We start from the raw sequence: 20,122 nt of genomic DNA on the forward strand, positions 1-20,122 counted from the left end.
GACTTCACCATCCTCCCCCCCCCCCCCCTCACCCACACACCATTCACTAGCTGGGACATGGGGGAAGTCAGGAGTGAGGGTCAGGCAGCTCCCCCCTGTCTGTGAAGCCAGCCTCTCACTAGTAATGCAGGGAGGGAGCTGTCTCAGACTTCACCATCCTCCCCCCCCCCCTCACCCACACACCATTCACTAGCTGGGACATGGGGGAAGTCAGGAGTGAGGGTCAGGCAGCTCCCCCCTGTCTGTGAAGCCAGCCTCTCACTAGTAATGCAGGGAGGGAGCTGTCTCAGACTTCACCATCCTCCCCCCCCCCCCCCCTCACCCACACACCATTCACTAGCTGGGACATGGGGGAAGTCAGGAGTGAGGGTCAGGCAGCTCCCCCCTGTCTGTGAAGCCAGCCTCTCACTAGTAATGCAGGGAGGGAGCTGTCTCAGACTTCACCATCCTCCTCCCCCCCCCCCTCACCCACACACCATTCACTAGCTGGGACATGGGGGAAGTCAGGAGTGAGGGTCAGGCAGCTCCCCCCTGTCTGTGAAGCCAGCCTCTCACTAGTAATGCAGGGAGGGAGCTGTCTCAGACTTCACCATCCTCCCCCCCCCCCCTCACCCACACACCATTCACTAGCTGGGACATGGGGGAAGTCAGGAGTGAGGGTCAGGCAGCTCCCCCCTGTCTGTGAAGCCAGCCTCTCACTAGTAATGCAGGGAGGGAGCTGTCTCAGACTTCACCATCCTCCTCCCCCCCCCCCCTCACCCACACACCATTCACTAGCTGGGACATGGGGGAAGTCAGGAGTGAGGGTCAGGCAGCTCCCCCCTGTCTGTGAAGCCAGCCTCTCACTAGTAATGCAGGGAGGGAGCTGTCTCAGACTTCACCATCCTCCCCCCCCCTCACCCACACACCATTCACTAGCTGGGACATGGGGGAAGTCAGGAGTGAGGGTCAGGCAGCTCCCCCCTGTCTGTGAAGCCAGCCTCTCACTAGTAATGCAGGGAGGGAGCTGTCTCAGACTTCATCATCCTCCCCCCCCCCCTCACCCACACACCATTCACTAGCTGGGACATGGGGGAAGTCAGGAGTGAGGGTCAGGCAGCTCCCCCCTGTCTGTGAAGCCAGCCTCTCACTAGTAATGCAGGGAGGGAGCTGTCTCAGACTTCACCATCCTCCCCCCCCCCCCCTCACCCACACACCATTCACTAGCTGGGACATGGGGGAAGTCAGGAGTGAGGGTCAGGCAGCTCCCCCCTGTCTGTGAAGCCAGCCTCTCACTAGTAATGCAGGGAGGGAGCTGTCTCAGACTTCACCATCCTCCTCCCCCCCCCCCTCACCCACACACCATTCACTAGCTGGGACATGGGGGAAGTCAGGAGTCAGGGTCAGGCAGCTCCCCCCTGTCTCTGAAGCCAGCCTCTCACTAGTAATGCAGGGAGGGAGCTGTCTCAGACTTCACCATCCTCCTCCCCCCCCCCCCTCACCCACACACCATTCACTAGCTGGGACATGGGGGAAGTCAGGAGTGAGGGTCAGGCAGCTCCCCCCCTGTCTGTGAAGCCAGCCTCTCACTAGTAATGCAGGGAGGGAGCTGTCTCAGACTTCACCATCCTCCCCCCCCCCCTCACCCACACACCATTCACTAGCTGGGACATGGGGGAAGTCAGGAGTGAGGGTCAGGCAGCTCCCCCCTGTCTGTGAAGCCAGCCTCTCACTAGTAATGCAGGGAGGGAGCTGTCTCAGACTGGTATCAGGGTTAGGGCACTGTGTGCAGGAAGATCACAACACTCCTGGTATTAATAGGGATAGGGCACTGTAAGAGATGACTGTAGTAGATTGAATAAAGATCTGATGTTTCTGCTCTCCTCACACCAAACAAAAACAACACACAAGCAGAGAAGCCCTTCTTACAAAGCTGAGCTAGTGAGTTAAGTAGGAGGAAAAGTAAACATACTTGTGCCAGTGTGGCTACTTAAAAAATACACTTACCAACAATCAATTACATATATTTGAACTGTGTACAGTTCCAGCCAGGACCACCTTTCTAAAATGCACAGTGATTGGCAAATTCAACATGCACTAGCATTTCAGGTGCCTGCTAACAAAAATAATAAACAAACAAGTTCTAGTCACGTGAGTGCTGATCATTACATTACTTTTTTTGTCAAGCTTCCAACTGTTTCCATTTCACATCCCCCCAACCATTACCTCAGTGTTAGCCTTGGTAACATCAATAGATAAGAGCACAGCCAGCCAATAGGAATACATACATACATATTCATTCCTAAGTGACCTTTACTGACCTGGGAAGTGTGAACACTTTGTTTCATTTTCTGTTGGTGTTCGTTAGTTTCCAGTTCCATTTCCCATCCCCCCAACCATCACCTCAGTGGTAACCTTGGTAACATCAATAGATAAGAGGGCAGCCAGCCAATAGGAACACATATTCATTCCTAACTGACCTTCAGTGACCTGGAAAGTGTTTATTTGTATCATTTTCAGTTAGTGCGCACTAAATCGAGTTAGTGCGCACTAACGGGGAGTTAGTGCGCACTAACACGATTTAACGATTTTTAACGATAAATCGTTAGAATTTCTATTGTATCGTGTTCTATAACGATTTAAGACGATATTAACATTATCAGATGATAATTTTAATCGTTGAAAAACGATTCACATCCCTAATATGTAGGCCCCTCACTCTCAGGGTCTGAAAAATCAAACAGACTCCTAAATTAGGTACGAGGCCACCTTACTTTAATTATAACATTTTTTAAGATTTTTCTCTTTTTTCTATTAAAACTTCCCTATATCAGTTATTCAGTAATCCTCTTAATTTTCGCAAACTGTACTCAAAAGGATACGAGAGAACTTATCACTACTTATCTTTCCAGTCTTGAGTAATCACCCGACACGCGCGTGTTTCGAACCACAGGTTCTGCTTCAGGGGTGTTTTCTTCCGTATCTGTCTCCTGGACATGCTTCTCAACTTCAGTCATACGATTTTGAGGCTTCCATATGTCTTCTCTTGGCTAAATCGTATGACTGAAGTTGAGAAGCATGTCCAGGAGACAGATACGGAAGAAAACACCCCTGAAGCAGAACCTGTGGTTCGAAACACGCACGTGTCGGGTGATTACTCAAGACTGGAAAGATAAGTAGTGATAAGTTCTCTCGTATCCTTTTGAGTACAGTTTGCGAAAATTAAGAGGATTACTGAATAACTGATATAGGGAAGTTTTAATAGAAAAAAGAGAAAAATCTTAAAAAATGTTATAAAGTAAGGTGGCCTCGTACCTAATTTAGGAGTCTGTTTGATTTTTCAGACCCTGAGAGTGAGGGGCCTACATATATTACTTGGCAAAAACCTATGAAGTTGAAATATTTCTACCAGTGTTACTATTGGGTTGATTTTGTGGGTCACATCATGGCTTGCCATGCAGGAGGGAATGCAGGCAGTAGAAGAAGTGCACATTTCATCCCCGCACCTCATTACTGGGATGCTGGAGGAGCACGTGATTAAGATGTATCACCTAAGCTCTCAGGCTATAATGGAATTATATCAAGAACTCAGAAGGGAGCTGGATCCAGTCATAGAAAGGTCTCACACTATACTAGGCCTTGCCAAACTATTATGCACCATGCATTTTATGGCATCTGGCTCATTCCAAACAACAAGTGGGGTCATCTGGGGAATGTCACAAACACCATTTTCCCACTGTCTGGGCCAGGTCTTAAGAGCTGTACGCAACCACATTCATTATTACATCTACTCCCTCGTGAAAGGAAGGACTTTCTGGACTTGAAGAGAGGTTTTTATGATATAGCAAATTTTCCACATGTTCTGGGAGTTATTGACTGCACTCACATAGCCATCATCCCTACCCCGTCTCAGGGAGGAGATCTGCTGCAACAGAAGGCTCTTTTACTCCATCTATGTGCAAGTGGTCTGCGATACTGGACTGTGCATTCTTGATGTAGTTGCCAGGTTTCTGGGAGCTGCACACGATTTATTTATACTTAGGAAATCTGGACTGTTTGAACAATTTAAAGACGGCCTCTGTGGTGACAGTTGGCTAATAGGTAAGTGCAGTGCTTCTTTCTATCATCACTCTCCATCTATGTGTTTACACAAACAGTAGTGGCATAGGGGGCTGTCAGGGATGTGACTGCATCAGTTAGATGATAAGTAACTTGCACATTTAGGTCAACAAGCCATAGTGGCAGGGCCTAGGCTTCTCTCTCCATGCTGTTACCTGCTAATGTTGCATACGTCTACAATGCAGTTTCCACTAAGGACATTATGTTACCAAGCACTATAGAGTTTCCACTTGATAACTTTAAACAAGTAGCTCTTTAAATCTTCTCTCTTAGACCTGTTGCAATGTCACTTGTCAGCCAAAACCTTTTTGGGTCCAGAGTGCAGGGACTTCCAGGTCAGGTGTGCCCTGTTAGTCCTCTGTCAGTCCTTAGCTAATGATGGTCATGTCAGTATCCAGTCTGCAGCACTTGTGCTCTGACAGCCAGGATGTCAGCCACAGTTTGTCTTGACCATCACAGGGGAACATAGGTTCAATTGAAGCTGTGGGATGTGCTTTATGGGCCAATTCTATTCACTGTGTCATGTCTGACAAATGTGTATCTCTGGAGGATAGACTGGGACATTATCAGTCACATAACAGGCTTGATGTCTTTCTGCAGTGACATGTGTGGGAGCTGTGATGTAAAGCTTCAGTATTATAGGAGTGCTAGAACTGGGTAGAGATTGATTGGTTGTGAGTGACGTACACAGATACAGTTTTCCATTCATAAAGATCTGACACAGCCTAACAACGTGCTATGGTGTACATATAATATAACAGTAAAAGGCAGCATGGATTTATGGTTCTAAAACAGCCTTTTATAGCATCTAGTGAGTTACAGCATGCTGTGGATTGGCAGTGACATAACAGTGGTGTGAGTGATGCAGCCGTTTTCTCTTTTCCACAGGAGATACAGGATATGGCTGCAGGACCTGGCTTCTCTCACCTGTCGCTAATCCCAACATACACGAAAAAGGGCAGAGTAAATAGCACACACATACAATAGCAAATGCAACAAGAACTAATGCATGGCAAATATAAAGACCTGATCAATATATCTCAAAAGGACACACTTTTATTGAAAATGCAGTCACACCAGTGGTGTACATTGGTTAACAGATTACAGTTCACAATTTTGAAACAGGGGCCTCGACATGGCCGTGTTTCACATCGGGCTGCGTCAGGGGGGACCAAGCACGTAAATAATCTTGCATCAGAAGTTTCAAGAGAAAAACAACCTAAAATGAATGGTTAAATGTCATAAGGGAGCCTTAATTCACAAAATTTAGTAGAAGCCGTGACTGCATGGGAAAAACACGTCAGAGCCGCTTGTTAGTGAGGGACAATTTTTATGGCGAATAATTCCGATAGGTGCTAGTTAATTCTAGCGATAGGAGTCGGATGACGTACCGCGGGTATGAGGGGAAATCCCACCATGGTTAGAAGAGAGTATATGAGCTTTAAATCATGAGACTCAATGGGGAAACAAGAAAACCTTGTAATTGAAAAGGAGAACTACCGACCCCGGGCTTTTGGAAACTTTGTAATCTTCAAAGAAGGTTTGGACAGCCAAACATACAAAGGAGAAGTAGCTAATCCCAACACGCCAGCAGAGATGAATTACAACAAGGCCTTATGTTCTGCCCAGTGTGTCACTGAATACACTTTTTGAGTTCTAAAAAGTAGATTTCACTGTTTGGATAAAATGGGAGAGCTTTAATGTATGGCCCAGCCAGAGCAGCAGAGATAGTGCTTGTCTGCCATGTATTTCATTATCTTGCTCTATGTTATGGCATTCCAGTTGACCTTGTTCTAGGTCTACCTGAGAATCACTCCATGTCCCCTTACACAAGGACTGGTAGCTGGCTTCGGCAAAGTGTTATAAAGTGCTATTTTGCTTGATAGTCATCATCTAGTCCTTCCCGTTGCATAGAAGATAGCCCAGTAGAGTAGTTCTTGCTTCTCACATTGTATTTTTCTTTAACTCACCGATCCTTTGTCGGAGTCAGTGTGTAACACTTACAGAAAGAGCACAGTCCATTAGCTTCTCTGTCCCAGCCCTATCTCGTGTATTTGTACTTGCCAGCAAGGATTTATGCTTGACCTCAGCTGAGAGACTGAAGCAGTTAAGATGAGGTACTGAATTTGTGAAAAAAAGGCAAGGAAATAAACCTTCTCCCTCCTTTGCTAAGATAGTCTCTATGCAAAGTTTAGATTACTTAACTTAGTCTCTTAGGAGGGTAATCCAGCTATGTACTCCTGGGCCTGAATATCTCTGGAAAGGAAGTCTCTCAGTCTCTGTTTCTCGGCTTCTCGCTCCTCTACCCTTGTTTGGATTACATGTAGCTCGACTTTGAAGCAAGAACAGCTGTTTGTTTCTCTATTTCCTCAGAGCTCAGACTTCTGTCTCTCCATCTCGATGATTAGCTCTTCAGAAGAAGAACTGATTGCAGGGCTGCCAGATTCATCTTGCGTCCGTTGGTCTCAGATGGCTTCGACCCTTGTGCCTCACCTTTTTCTCTGCTCTCCCCACTAGTCTTGGGAAGATGGCCACCGCCGCATCTGCAAGCCTCTCTCTCCGGCGTCCCCAGAACGGCTATGGTGTTGCCTCCCGCCATGTTCCTCCCAAGGGCTTCCTAGGGTGCGCGCACGTGCACTACCCACGTCTTTATTCCAGCTATGGCGCGAACCTCGGAGGTGTCCCCCTCAAGTGATGTCACGCCATCCGGGTATTTAGCCTACGCTTGTTTGCTAGCTCATTGATTTAGCAAGGATTGGACTCGTCCTGTCTAAGCTACTCTGTCGCTTCTGTGCTGCCGCTGGAAGCTCTCTCTGCCCTTCGGGGTATACGCTAACCTGAGTACCCGCTCCTCGAGGGCCCTCTGTTTTCCTTTCAGGTGCCTTACTGGGATCAGGTACTCGCTCCTCGAGGGCCTGATCTCCCTGCCTTGGTGCCTGTTACCATCAACTTCTGCCTGGTGGAATCATCAACCTTACAGCTACCATCTAGTGAGTAATCTAATTCTCTGTCTCATCTACAGCTCTGCTGTGCTGGGAAACCTACACCTGGATATCCTTATACCATCTTGGTGAGATGGGTTCCCTCTGCCGAGGGTCCCTGGACTGCTACCTCTGGATCTACTCACTACTGCCACCTCTGGTGGTATACATCAGCTGTACAATAAAAGACAAAACTCTGTGTTTGTGCATCCTGAGTCTAGCCCAGTACTGTGGCTCCCCACGGGGCTCCTCCCCGTGGGCGTGGTCATCTCCCACAGTACCCAAAAATCCACTCAAACACCTTGAAACCATAACAATGCATTCCTCTCTTCCTGGTTCCTAGCTCCAACTCCTGACCATCCCCACCCCTCACACACAGACAGAACCAGCCAAATTGCACCTTTTCTACCTTAAATGGTTTCTCAGCATTCCTTTGGCTTTCTTTTCTGCTGGCTATATATTACTATTCTCTGGACAGGCTAAACAGTACACCTTTTTCCCATCTTAATACTGCGAGTGCTAGATGCTAGTTCTTATAGAACATTTGTGATTCACAGAAGAGCACACAAGGGTTTTCAATATATTTTTATATTCCTTTACCTTGTCTGCAGCGGTTTGCATACTGTGCAGGATTGAAAATCCCTTTTTGATGGATCAAAAACTCATCATTCAGATTCAGATGCAGCTTGGTCCACATTGTAATGTTCCAACACATGATAAACCTATTGGAGCAATAAACTGATTTATAGTAGCTTCATTGCTAAGGTTATAAGTGTGAAATATATTTATCTGGATGTATCCTTCAGAAGTTCTTATGCAAGCATATTAAAGCATTCTATTCCAAGTGCTAGTTTTGGAATCAAGCAGTCTGATTCCAGTTTGGCAGGCTATGTATATGCCCAAAAAGTTTGATGTATATGTTGAAAAAAGTCAGACTGGTTAGTCTGATTTAGGTTTTTCCATAGCTAGAGTCTTAGGCTAATATGTCTTCAAAAATATTATAGTACTTGAGCTTTTGAGACCACACAAGTGCCTTCTTCAAATCTAACTAAAGCTTGCATATTTGAAGGAAGTTGTGGGGCAGGAATTCAAACAATAGAGGTCATTCAGAGGTGTCCAGTGGAGATTGGAGTAATACATTAGAAACAGCAGAAACTTTGTCCTCATGCGTTATTACCTTAAAACATTGTTCACAACTATCCTAAAACTGAGTGAACACTTTCAGTTTTAAAAAGTCTTTGAATTTCAATAGAAATGTCTTCACCAATTGTCTTTTTACTTTTGTTCAACTCCTACCTTTTTTTGAAAGATAGTTGCTTAGTAATTTAATGTCACTATAGTTAAAATAATCTCATTAACACGAGATTATTTTAACTACACCAGAACCCAATTAATTACAGTTTGTGTTGTACCACCATCAAGTAAAATCATTCAGAATGCTTTTTTATTTAACTGTAAGATTTGCCATTTTTTAAAATGGTTTATGATTTTTATTGATGTTACTGCTACCTAGCAATGTTTATATGATTATTAGGAAACAGCCTGCTTACTGAACTCCTGGAAATGGACTTTTACTCTATTTGTCATAAAACATATTTCTTGTGATGCATATTTAGGTTAATTTTCTAAGGCACTCACATGCATAAAACCTGATATGAAAGTAAGTGGCTCTTTGAAAATAGCCCCAGAAGGTATGCACATACAGTACACAAGGAATACAATTTTATGCATACTTTTGCACACATACTAAATAGGCATACAAGGAGCAGAGTTAGGGCAGGATTTGGATTTATGCAATATAAACATGAATTTTAAAAACCCTACACTCACCATAATTAGGGGATGTGCAAATATGTTGGACTGGAGTGCGCCAAGCAGATTTTAAAAGCCGGCCAGATACATGTGTACTTGCCACTGCAGGCATAGATGAAAAGTTCAAAAAAAGGGGTGGAATGTGGGCATGGTCTGGGTGGGGCATGGGCGTTCTTGGATTCAAACTTGAAATTTGCACCTAAATACTTTCGTGCACTGATGTGCGCCAGGGTCCCTTGCTATGTAACTTTACTTCTGCTATGGATGACATATAAGTTGTAAAACCAAAACTTCTAGGCAGATCAGTGGGGCTTTAAAGGTTGGGGCTAACAGGGGAAAAGGGAGGCTAATAAGCTATCCTATCCCATACCTGGGTGAACTGGGACAGAACTGGAAAAACTAGTAATGGCATTGGCGAGCATGTCTTTTAAAATCCCCCCATTTATGAGGTAGAAGCAGCATTTGCATGCATAGGCATGCATCCACTTAGAAGTGTATAATCTTGCTCATACTATACAGCTAACAATTCAAAAATAGACTATGCAAATATTTGTATAATATCTCAAAGTGATCATCTTTCACCTCAGGTTATTAATCACACGTGACTATAACTCACCCGGAATAAAGCTTAAAGGTTTATAATCATCGGTCACTTGTTTGAGATGTATATATAATTTTTGCTTATTTTTGTGTTTTTTTTTGTTAATTTTGTTAAAATTGTGCACACATGTACGCGCGGTCAGGCTATTTTATAACATGCGCATAAAATACACGCATATGTTATAAAATGGTTGTGTCCCTGGGCACGGGCCGATAAATTTGTGCATATGTGCACCTTTGCACTGTTTTAAAAGTTACTGTTATAGGAGGTATTTTCAGAAATATTTACATCTGTAAAACCTGGTATTACGAGCATAAATGGACTTTTGAAAATTGCAATTTGTAATTGAAAATTAACTCCTTGGAAAATTCACTCAATAGTGCTGAATTGTCAAAAGGTTTTATGCGCATAAATAGGCTTTTGAACATTTTTATGATATATGCTACATTTACCCACGTAAAATTACCTCCATATTTTTTATTTTTCTAAAACATGTATTTAAATCCATATGCAGAATGTTACACATGCTCTCAAGTAGGTATGCCACCCTGTCCTCTGCACAAAGCCGAAAGCCGTGAATCTTTCAAACCAATTTATGCCCTTAATTCAGCTTTAAAAATTCAGGCTAAAATCTGTGGGTAAGAAGTAGCCTAAGCAGGCTACCTGGAAATTACCTCAGAGGTGGAAATTTTCAAAATGTTTACATGTATAACTTGGAAGTTGCACGTGTGAATAGCATGTGCGTGTGTAAGTAGTATTTGCAAGAGCCTGAAGTATGTGTGCACTAGCATTGTGACACATAAACATGAAAGGATAAAAAAAAAAGGGCAGTTTCGAGGCATTCTAGAGCAGGGTTTGGAAGTTGGCACTCGAGTTAGTATTTTGTAAGTATTTATCAAACTTGTCTGTATGCTTTTACACCTGTTAATTATGTCACAGAATTGAAATTGCACTTGCATTTTATCTGCAGTTATTGTGGGAGGTCCAGGTGAAGCGCTAGAGAGTCTTGACTAACTGGTAGAGGTCTGGATGAACTGGTGGGGTGTCAGCCAACTGGTGATTGCATGTATACACACAAATATTTCATAAGTGGAGCATGTGCATTCTTTGTAAAATACATGCCTCCACAAATAACTCAGGGTTATTACAGTCACATTACAATTATTACATGCGTATAATATATGCACTTAGGAGTAGATTTTATAAATATACGCACGCACGTACTTTTGTTCGTGCACCAGGCGCAAACAAAAGTACGCCGGATTTTATAAGATACGTGCGTAGCCGCGCGTATCTTATAAAATCCGGGGTCGGCGCGCGCAAGGGGGTGCACATTTGTGCAACCTGCGCGCGCCGAGCCCGGCGCGCGCTGCCTGTTCCCTCCAAGGCCGCTCCGAAATCGGAGCGGCCTTGGAGGGAACTTTCCTTCCACCTCCCCTCACCTTCCCCTCCCTTCCCCTACCTAACCGACCCCCCCGGCCCTATCTAAACCCACCCCGTACTTTTGTTGGTAGATTTATGCCTGCCGAAAGCAGGCGTAAATCTGCGTGCGCCAGCGGGCTGCTGGCGCGCCATCACCCGACCCGGGGGCTGGTCCGGAGGCTTCGACCATGCCCCCGGGCCGGCGTGCCCGGAGGCCTCGACCATGCCCCCGGGCCGGCGTCACGCCCCTGACACACCTCCCGCCCCGCCCCGAAATTCGTGTCGCCCACCCGACACGCCCCCGACACGCCCCTTTGCAAAGCCCCGGGACTTACGCGCGTCCTGGGGCTTGTGCGCGCCGCCAAGCCTATGCAAAATAGGCTCAGCACGCGCAGGGAAGGTTTGGGGTAGGTTTTCGGGGGGTACGCACGTATCTTACGCGCGTACCCCTTTGAAAATCTACCCCTTAATTATTTGCAGAAAATAAATGCATTTTCCTGCATTACAATTATATGCACATACTGAAACATACATGCTTACTTAAGGGGCAGAAATATGCGGTACTTTATAAACTGTGTGGTTCCCACCACGTGGTTTATAAAATATCACTTTAACTTTAGATATACTGACTTAAGCACGTATGTGCTTACTTACACACACTAATAAAAATTACCCTCATAATGTTCCTAATTGTGTGTATTTGTGCTACAAGTCAGGATGTCCATGCTGATTCTGCTGTTGTCTGTATTGATGCTAGGTGGCTTGGTTTTTTGGTCCTCTGCTGCACCGTGATGTTGATTTTGGTCTTTTACTATCTGGGTTTAATGTGCGGAGCCTGCGGATATGACAAAAAATCTTCTCCAACAACCAGAGGCTGCATCTCCAACACTGCAGGCAATTTCCTCATGGCGTGAGTGTTTATGTTCTGCTTGACTATTTTGTATGGTGGAACTCTTGAGCAGTTGTCAGCTGAAAATATTCAAAAAATGTTTCATTTAGACATTGAATTGAGAGCAAAAGAATAATGAACTGTGAAGTGTATGTATTTGTACATTAGCAGGATTTAATTCATCAGTAGTGCTTTGGGTTTTTCTTCTCCTGCATATGTGTTCTCTTGAATCTTTCAGGTTGTGAGGATAATTTATCTTTACTAGGAAGTCACTTTACATTCCAGCAGAACATGACATGGCATGTTTGCCGATGTTATAACTAATAGATATCCATAGTAAACACGTTTTCTGAATAAATTGTGGGTAAAATGCCAAGATCAGTGCAATGCAATGCAAGAATTTATTTTTTTTAAGTAAAAAAGATGAAGTACTGTATGCTTAGACCCTGTAGGCTTCAAAAAAAGTTATATTAAACTGTCAGTGTTTGGTATGGGAAGAGGTAGGAATGTATCATACTTTGTATGTTAGCTTTTATCAGTTCAAGATCCCTTAAAGGCATTTAAATAGAATACATTAAAGTAAGCACAAAATGAAACATGCTGAAGCAGTTTCTACAATATATGTATTTATGTCATTTTATTTATTTATTTAAAAAATGTATATTCCACACTCATGCAAAGCAGAGTTCAAGGCAAATTACGAGAAAAACATTCACAATAATAAATAACAAATAAACATGTGGAACATAGGCACTGCCTCCATGTATATCAAATCAAGCTTCGATCAATGTTATGATCCAAGGACATCCATCCGGGAGTTCAGTTGGAAGGCTTAAGAAAATAAAAATGTTTTAATGCCTTCTTAAACGATCTCAGATATGTGATGGTGTGCAGCTGCTCCGAGAGAGAATTCCACAGATGTGGGTCAGTCACTGAAAAGGCTCTTAAGGGGACCTCTAGCAAGTTCTTTTGTGCCTATCACAGTTGCCTTGTAGGTCTGTTTAATCAAAGAGTTGTACTTAGCCAGGCTGAAGAATCCTTATTTAATCATTTCAAAATAATCATTAAAACTTTATATTGAATGCACCATGTTACTGGAAGCCAATGTAAAGAGAACCAAACAGATGTAAGATGGTCCCTTAATCTTGTGCCAGTCAAAATCGTGGCTGCAGAATTCTGAACAATCTGCAATGAATGTGTTACATTAGCTAGAATCTATCAAGCAATCATAGAATAAATAAAATGTATTCAAACATTAAACAAAGAAAATAGTTGAAATCAAGTCACAACAAAATTTGGATTTTCATAGCTTTAAACTAGTGTACACATTTCATGCCAGTTTAGGCACAACCTGCTGCACATACATACTGGGAAATAGAAACATAGAGGTCAATGTTTAAAAGGATTTGTCTGAGTAACTTTTGAGTTAGCTAAATAAATCCCAAGAATTTAATTTCCCACCCCATTACCCGGCTAAAATTTAACTGGATAAAAAAGGCAGGGCAGGGAGCTCTGAGGGCATGAACTTTATCCAACTAGCACTGATATTCAGCGTTAGCCAGTTAAACTTAGCCAAGCAGATTGCCTAGTACTTTATTACTATCTTCTGTCTCCAGAGATCCTCAGGAAGGATAACTTTCAAACAACTCCACACAGCTCCATATTCATTTGCATATGGCCGTACGGAGATCTACTACAGTATTTTATTGCCTGCGTGTATCAGATTTGCGCAGATTATTAAATATGTCTATATCTATCCCCAACATTTGCACGTATGTATGGTTACATGCGAATATCTGCAATGCCTTGAAAGCACATACTTTTCCTACCAATTTGATAAATATTTGCACATATGCTTTACATATGGAAGAAAATACAACTTGCTAGTGTAAAACCTTGATTTATGCGTGTAAGTTGGTACATTTTAAAATTAAAATCACCTGTCTGCCAGTTCACCCAGTCCTTCTCCAGGTCAAGACTAGCCTAGCTCTTCAGCCTGAGCTCCCCCTAGTTCACCCAGACCTCCCACCCCCACCAATACTTGATAACAGATCAGATTGATATCATTTCTCAAGATAATTAGCAGGCATAAAATTGCACGAATAAGACACCACATGTATTTTGTAAGTCCCTTATAAAACAGAAACTTATATACATACATCTTAGCCCCACCCCTTTTTTGTGCAGTTAAATATGTGCACTAAAGCAAAAATACATGCATATGTTTGGTGTTTATAAAATAGCAAATACGCAAGTACAAACTACTTACGGGAGTATTTGCTAATTTTACATGCGTAGCCCCTATGTTTTTAAATTCTGTGATTCCAAAGCACTTGTAAAACTTATACTTTATGAGATTTGACTCTTCTGCCCATGAGCTTGTTATGCCCGTCGGTCTCAGACGGCTGCGACCACTAATGCTCACCTCTTTTTATGCAGCCCTGACATCATTGGAGAAAGTGGTAGCCTCCGCCAGCTACTGCTGACCTCCCTGGCATTCCCAGGACAGCGTGGGTGCTGCTGACCACCATCTTCTTCATGGGATCACTTAGGCGAGCGCGCGCATGGGCCAGTATTAAGCACACCATGGTGGGAACCTCGAGAGCGTCCCCTTCGGATGACGTCTACACTCTGCTGTACTTAAGCTGCCTGGCCCTGCCTATCAACGAGTTAGCAAGAAGTTCCCTCATTGCTGAATCCGCTTCTCTCGTACGGACTTCCTGTTCCAGTTCCTGCACTTCGGCATGAGACGCTCTGGGTAGCCACTCCTCGGAGGGCCTTCTGCCTTGGACTGCGGTTGTTCCCGTTCCCCAGGACCTCTCCTGGAACTATCACTCTGTGAGTACCTTGACTCCACGGACTACTACAGAACCAGCTTTATTGTGAGGAGCCACCTTGGTGTACTGTTGTGTTCGTGCCTGTTCTCGCCCTTGCTCCACTCTCTTTGCCTTATGGTGACTCCCTTTGGGTCTGACGGACAGATGCTGCCACGGCTTTTTCTTGCCATTTTCTTCCTGGCATCCCCGGGCTGGCCTTATGCTACGGATCCTCCATGTTCCTGATGACATAAGGGTGCACTCGCGCGCATGCTCCAGACTTTGTACCAGCAAGGACGCGAACCTCGGGGGCGTCCCCCCATAGTGACATCATCCGCTTCCAACATAAAAGGTCTTTGATTGCTACTACGAATTGAGTTAGCAAGGGCAAGGGTAGGAACCCCTTCCTTGCAACTCTCGGGGAATTCTTTCTCCACTGCTCTGCCTCTACAAACTCACCCAGGGGTACCCACTCCTCGGGAGCCCCGCTCTCTCTCTTCTTGATTTCAGATTGTTGGACGGGATCCAGTACTCGCTCCTCGAGGGCCTACGTTCCCGAAGACTCAGAAGACTCCTATTGCCTGGAGGTGATTGCAAATGTGAACACAGTGAGTCCTATTACAGACAGGAACCGGTGCTCACTCCATGAGGGCCCATGTTCCTAATCTCTAAGACTCCCTTCAGGCTAAGACGTTATCGCAGGTATGGAGATTGTAAGTTACCATTGCAGATTGCAGAATAGGAACCGGTACTCGCTCTATGAGGGTCTATGTTCCTAATACCTTTCTCAGACTCTCTTCTTCCTCAGAAGTTATTGCCTACCTATATCTTATGGATTACTATTACAGATTTACATATAGAAACCGGTACTCGCTCCACGAGGGCCTCTGTTCCTAAATCTCTCTTAGCCTCTATTCTATTCCAGAAGCCATCCCATACACAGACCAAGATGTATTTGAAGCAGTTATACAAAGAAAAATAGGAACAAAATCCAAATACTTAAATGCTGTGTAGTTAACCCCGCATACTAGGGATGTGAATCGTGTGATCGATCGTCTTAATGATCAATTTTGGCTGGGGGGGAGGGAAATCTGATCGTCATGGTTTTTTTTGTTAAAAAATCTTAAATCGGGGGAGGGCGGGAAAACCGGCACACCAAAACAACCCTAAAACCCACCCCGACCCTTTAAAACAAATCCCCCACCCTTCCGAACCCCCACAAAATGTTTTAAATTACCTATGGTCCAGTGGGGGGGTCCTGGCGCGATCTCCCGCTCTCGGGCCACGGCTGCGTTAATAGAAATGGTGCCGGTGGCCCTTTGCCCTTACCATATGACAGGGCAAAGGTAGCGCCGGCGCCATTTTGGTTCCTGTCACCCGACATCATGAGTGCAGGAGATCACTCCCGGACCCCCGCTGGACCCCCAGGGACTTTTGGCCAGCTTGGGGGGGCCTCCTGACCCCCAAAAGACTTGCCAAAAGTCCAGCGGGGGTCCAGGAGCGACCTCCTGCACTCGGGCCGTATTGCCAATATTCAAAATGGCGCCGGCGCTACCTTTGCCCTCACTATGTCATACGACATAGTGAGGACAAATCGGGATAAATCGGGGGAATTGCTATTGTATCGCGGTTCTAACGATTTTTGACGATTTAAAATATATCTGACGATTGTTTTAAATCATCAAAAAATGATTCACATCCCTACCGCTCTATGTCCCCTATACTGTAGTTGCACTCGGACAGAGAGAACGTTTTGGAGAAATAGGAGCATGGGAGCAACTTGATTGTGTCTGAATGCTGACTGAGTATCGCTCCTACTGCGATGCTGGACGCGTCTACTTCCACAATAAAAGGGCATTGCGGGTCCGGATGATACAAACAAGTGTCCATCAAGAAAGCTTGTTTTAAATCCTCAAAAGCTCGACAAGCTGTTTCAGGCCATTCCTTGGCATCCGCCCCTTTACGAGTCAGTGCAGTGAGGGGTGCAACTCTTAATGAGTAATTAGGAATAAAATGTCTGTAGAAATTCGCAAATCAGAGGAAACGCTGTAAGGCTTTCACCCCTACAGGACGAGGCCAGTTTGTGATTGCTGATACTTTCTCTGGATCCATTTGAAAGCCGGTGGATGACAAGATGTACTCCAAGAAGGAGATGCGACTCACATTTGAACATACATTTCTCAAGTTTGGCATACAAGTGATTGTCTTTCAAGACTTGTAACACCTGTCTAACATGTTGGTGGTGGGACTCCAGATCTTGGGAATAAATTAAGACATCATCTAGATACACTATGACATAAGAGTGTAGCATCTCTCTCAACACCTCATTCATGAGATTTTGGAAAACTGCCGGAGCATTACACAATCCAAATGGCATTACTAGGTATTCATAATGCCCATCTCTTGTATTAAAGGCAGTCTTCCATTCATCTCCAGGACGGATGTGAACCAAATTGTAAGCTCCCCGTAGATCGAGCTTGGTAAAAATCTTTGCCCGCTGCAATCTGTGCAAAGGTTCTGGAATTAAAGGAAGGGGGTGCCGATCTTGCTTAGTAATGGGTTCAAACCTCTGTAATCAATACAGGGTCTGAGTGTACCATCCTTTTTCCCCATAAAGAAAATCCCCGCTCCAGCTGGTGATCGAGAAGGGCGAATAAATCCCTTGGCGAGGTTCTCAGTGATGTACTCGGACATTGTGCATGACTCCGGCAGAGACAAAGGATACACTCTACCACGCGGCGGCGTAGTACCGGGCAATAAGTCTATGGCGCTTTCTTCTTTGAAAAAACCTCTGCAAAGTCCATGTAAGGTAATACTGAAGTACTTAGCATGTGCAATAAAGTACTTAGCATGTGCATGACAGAAGGCCTCGGCACCTTGAGACAGTTGGAAAAACAAAAGGGGCTCCACTGAGCTATTTGTAAGTAGTCCCAATGAATTATGGGAGAGTGTTGCTGTAACCACGGCAACCCCAGAACCACCGGATGCACAGCTTTCTCCAAGATCAAGAAAGAAATCTCTTCCGAATGTAGCACTCTGGTCCGAAGAGTCAGAGGAACCGTAGAGTCAGAAATACTCCCAGGAAGAACTGTTCCTCGGATAGAAGTGATGCGTAGCGGGGGGCTTCGAGGAACAGTAGGCAAACGCAGCTGTTGCACCAAATCCGATAAAATTAAGTTTCCACCTGCTCCAGAATCTATGAAGGTGAGAGTGTGAAAAGGCCCTCCTGGGTATTCTAGAGTCACTGGTACAGTACATTGAGGAGCAGAATTAACACAACCTAGGAGTAGCTCCCCTGTACTACCTAGGCTTTGGCATTTTCCGGGCGCTCCTTGCACTAGGCTAGAAAGTGGCCTTTGTTGCCACAGTATAGACATAATCCCAGTGTGCGGCGTCTTCATCTCTCCTTGGCAGTCAACGGCGTGCGGCCTAACTGCATAGGTTCTTCATCTGGTGGCTCTGATTGTACCGTCCCGTGACTTGAAGGCATTGTCATGGGTCTAGAGAAGACTGGTGCTAAAGATATAGACCAACGACAAGAACGGCCCTCCTTGGCCCTTTGCTGGAGGCGTCGGTCTATCTGACCGGCTAGATCGATTACGTCGTTAAGATTATCAGGAATGTCTCTGGCCAACTCATCCTTGATGTGACCAGACAAGCCTTCCAAAAAGACTGCCCGCAAGCAGTCATCGCGCCAGCCTACCTCCATTGCAAGAGTACAAAACTCAATAGCATAGTCTGCCAAAGACCGAGATCCCTGTCTTAGCTGTAACAACTGTGATGTAGCTGTAGGCAGATTTATTTATTTATTTATTTATTTATTTATTTATTTATTTATTTCAGATTTTTATATACCGGCATTCGAGACAGCAGTCACATCGTGCTGGTTCACATAAAACAGGGGTGCATAGTAAACATAACTATAACAATGGTGTTGAAAAGGCAGTTACATATAACAGGGTGATAAGAACTTGGCTGAGAAGGAAGAGAAAGGAAAGGTTATTAATGTGCGGGTTCATCAAAGGCTTGCTTGAAGTTAAATACAAATTGCTGCAAATTGTTCAACAAAGGATCCTGGTGCTCCCACATCGGTGAAGCCCAATTCAACGCCTTCCCCTCCAGTAGCGACACGATGTAGGCAACCTTCACTGAATCTGACGGGAACTATCCCGGAAGTAGCGAGAACCTTATGTAACACTGGTTCAAGAATCCTCGGCAACCCTTGGCATCACCTGTGTAGCTGAAAGGGGCTTGAAGCTGAGTGGGCGCAGTTATGCTTACTGTGGGAACCGAAGGAGGTACCGGCGGTGGCTCTGGCAGAGTGGCATCCATCCAATTCGCCAATCGCTCTACGGTGGCAGCCAGGACATCAAGACAATGTTGCTGCTGCTGCAGTCGTTGGGCCATCCCGGGAATGGCTTGCAGTCCGGAGATGTCCGCCGAGTCCATGGCCTAGCAAACTGTTGCGGACAGGATGATGGACCCTTGGGCCGGCCTGGCGGAATGCGCCGATGAGAAGAGCAAATTCTTTGGAAATGGCACATGCCAGGAGGCGGAACCAAGATGGAGATGAAAGTGGAGTCTTCACCCTGGAAGTCCAAAGTCCCTCCGAGAGGAGCTCATGAGGACCCGGACCGCTGGGACTTAGGTTACGGTAGCGAGGTTGAAGAGTAGATGGAGTCTTCACCCTGGAAGCCTGAAGTCCCCCCGAGAGGAGCTCGTAAGGACCCGGACCGCTGGTACTTAGGTGAAGGAACGAGACGAGACGAGAAGGCAAGCTAGAAGTAAAGGCAGGCAGCTGACATGGAGAATCAGAAGCCAAAGTCAAAAATCAAGGAATTAACCGAGGAGAATCTGGTAGCGGAGTGGATTCAGGAACAGCAGGATCAGGATCAGCAGGATTAGAATCAGCAGAATCAAAAACCAGCAGGATCAAAAACCAGCAGGATCAAAAACCAGCAAGTTCAAAAACCGGTAGGATCAAAACAGTAGGTTTTAAACTAACAGCGCCGGAACGGGCGGAGTGCTGCTCGAGACTAGGCGGCGTCCCCCTCGCGGAGACGCCACCGCAAAGAGGCCCGGCAGGCCCGGGACGCGCCACACCTCGCTGCGACCCACAACGGGAGGCAGCCGGTAAGGACCCGGTCGCTAGACTAGCGACCGGGACCGCAACAGATGTTTCTATCTTTTCAATTTTACATTCCAGTTTCTGAGTTTTATTAGTACCCTCTTGTACCATCATTGTTAGAGTATTAATAGATTTATCGATTACAACCAATATGTTCCATATTTCTTCTAGCGTTATTTTCTGAGGGGGGGTTACATATAACTCTTATTTTATAGTCCTCTGTTCCTACTTCCTCCGGGCCCTCTCCACAATCGTCTCCACAATCATCTCTTCATTTTGGTTCCTGGAACCCTGGACTTCCAAGTTCACCGTAGACCTAGATGTTTCCTCAGCTCTTCTCTGGTCACCAAAATTTATCGAAGCAGGTAATTTCTT

General features: G+C 45.2%; 1 protein-coding gene across 6 annotated transcripts in view; it reads left to right on the forward strand.

Moving 5' to 3' along the window:
* PROM1 (prominin 1) overlaps window positions 1–20,122 on the forward strand; it is a 342,522-nt gene that overhangs the window by 216,930 nt on the left and 105,470 nt on the right. For all 6 annotated transcript variants that reach the window (XM_029590622.1, XM_029590614.1, XM_029590641.1 and 3 more), the window contains one exon: window positions 11,672–11,824. In XM_029590622.1, coding sequence (XP_029446482.1) covers window positions 11,672–11,824 — 153 coding nt within the window. The remainder of the gene's footprint in view (window positions 1–11,671; window positions 11,825–20,122) is intronic.

Source organism: Rhinatrema bivittatum, chromosome 1 (assembly GCF_901001135.1).
Source record: "Rhinatrema bivittatum chromosome 1, aRhiBiv1.1, whole genome shotgun sequence".
NCBI lineage: Eukaryota > Metazoa > Chordata > Amphibia > Gymnophiona > Rhinatrematidae > Rhinatrema > Rhinatrema bivittatum.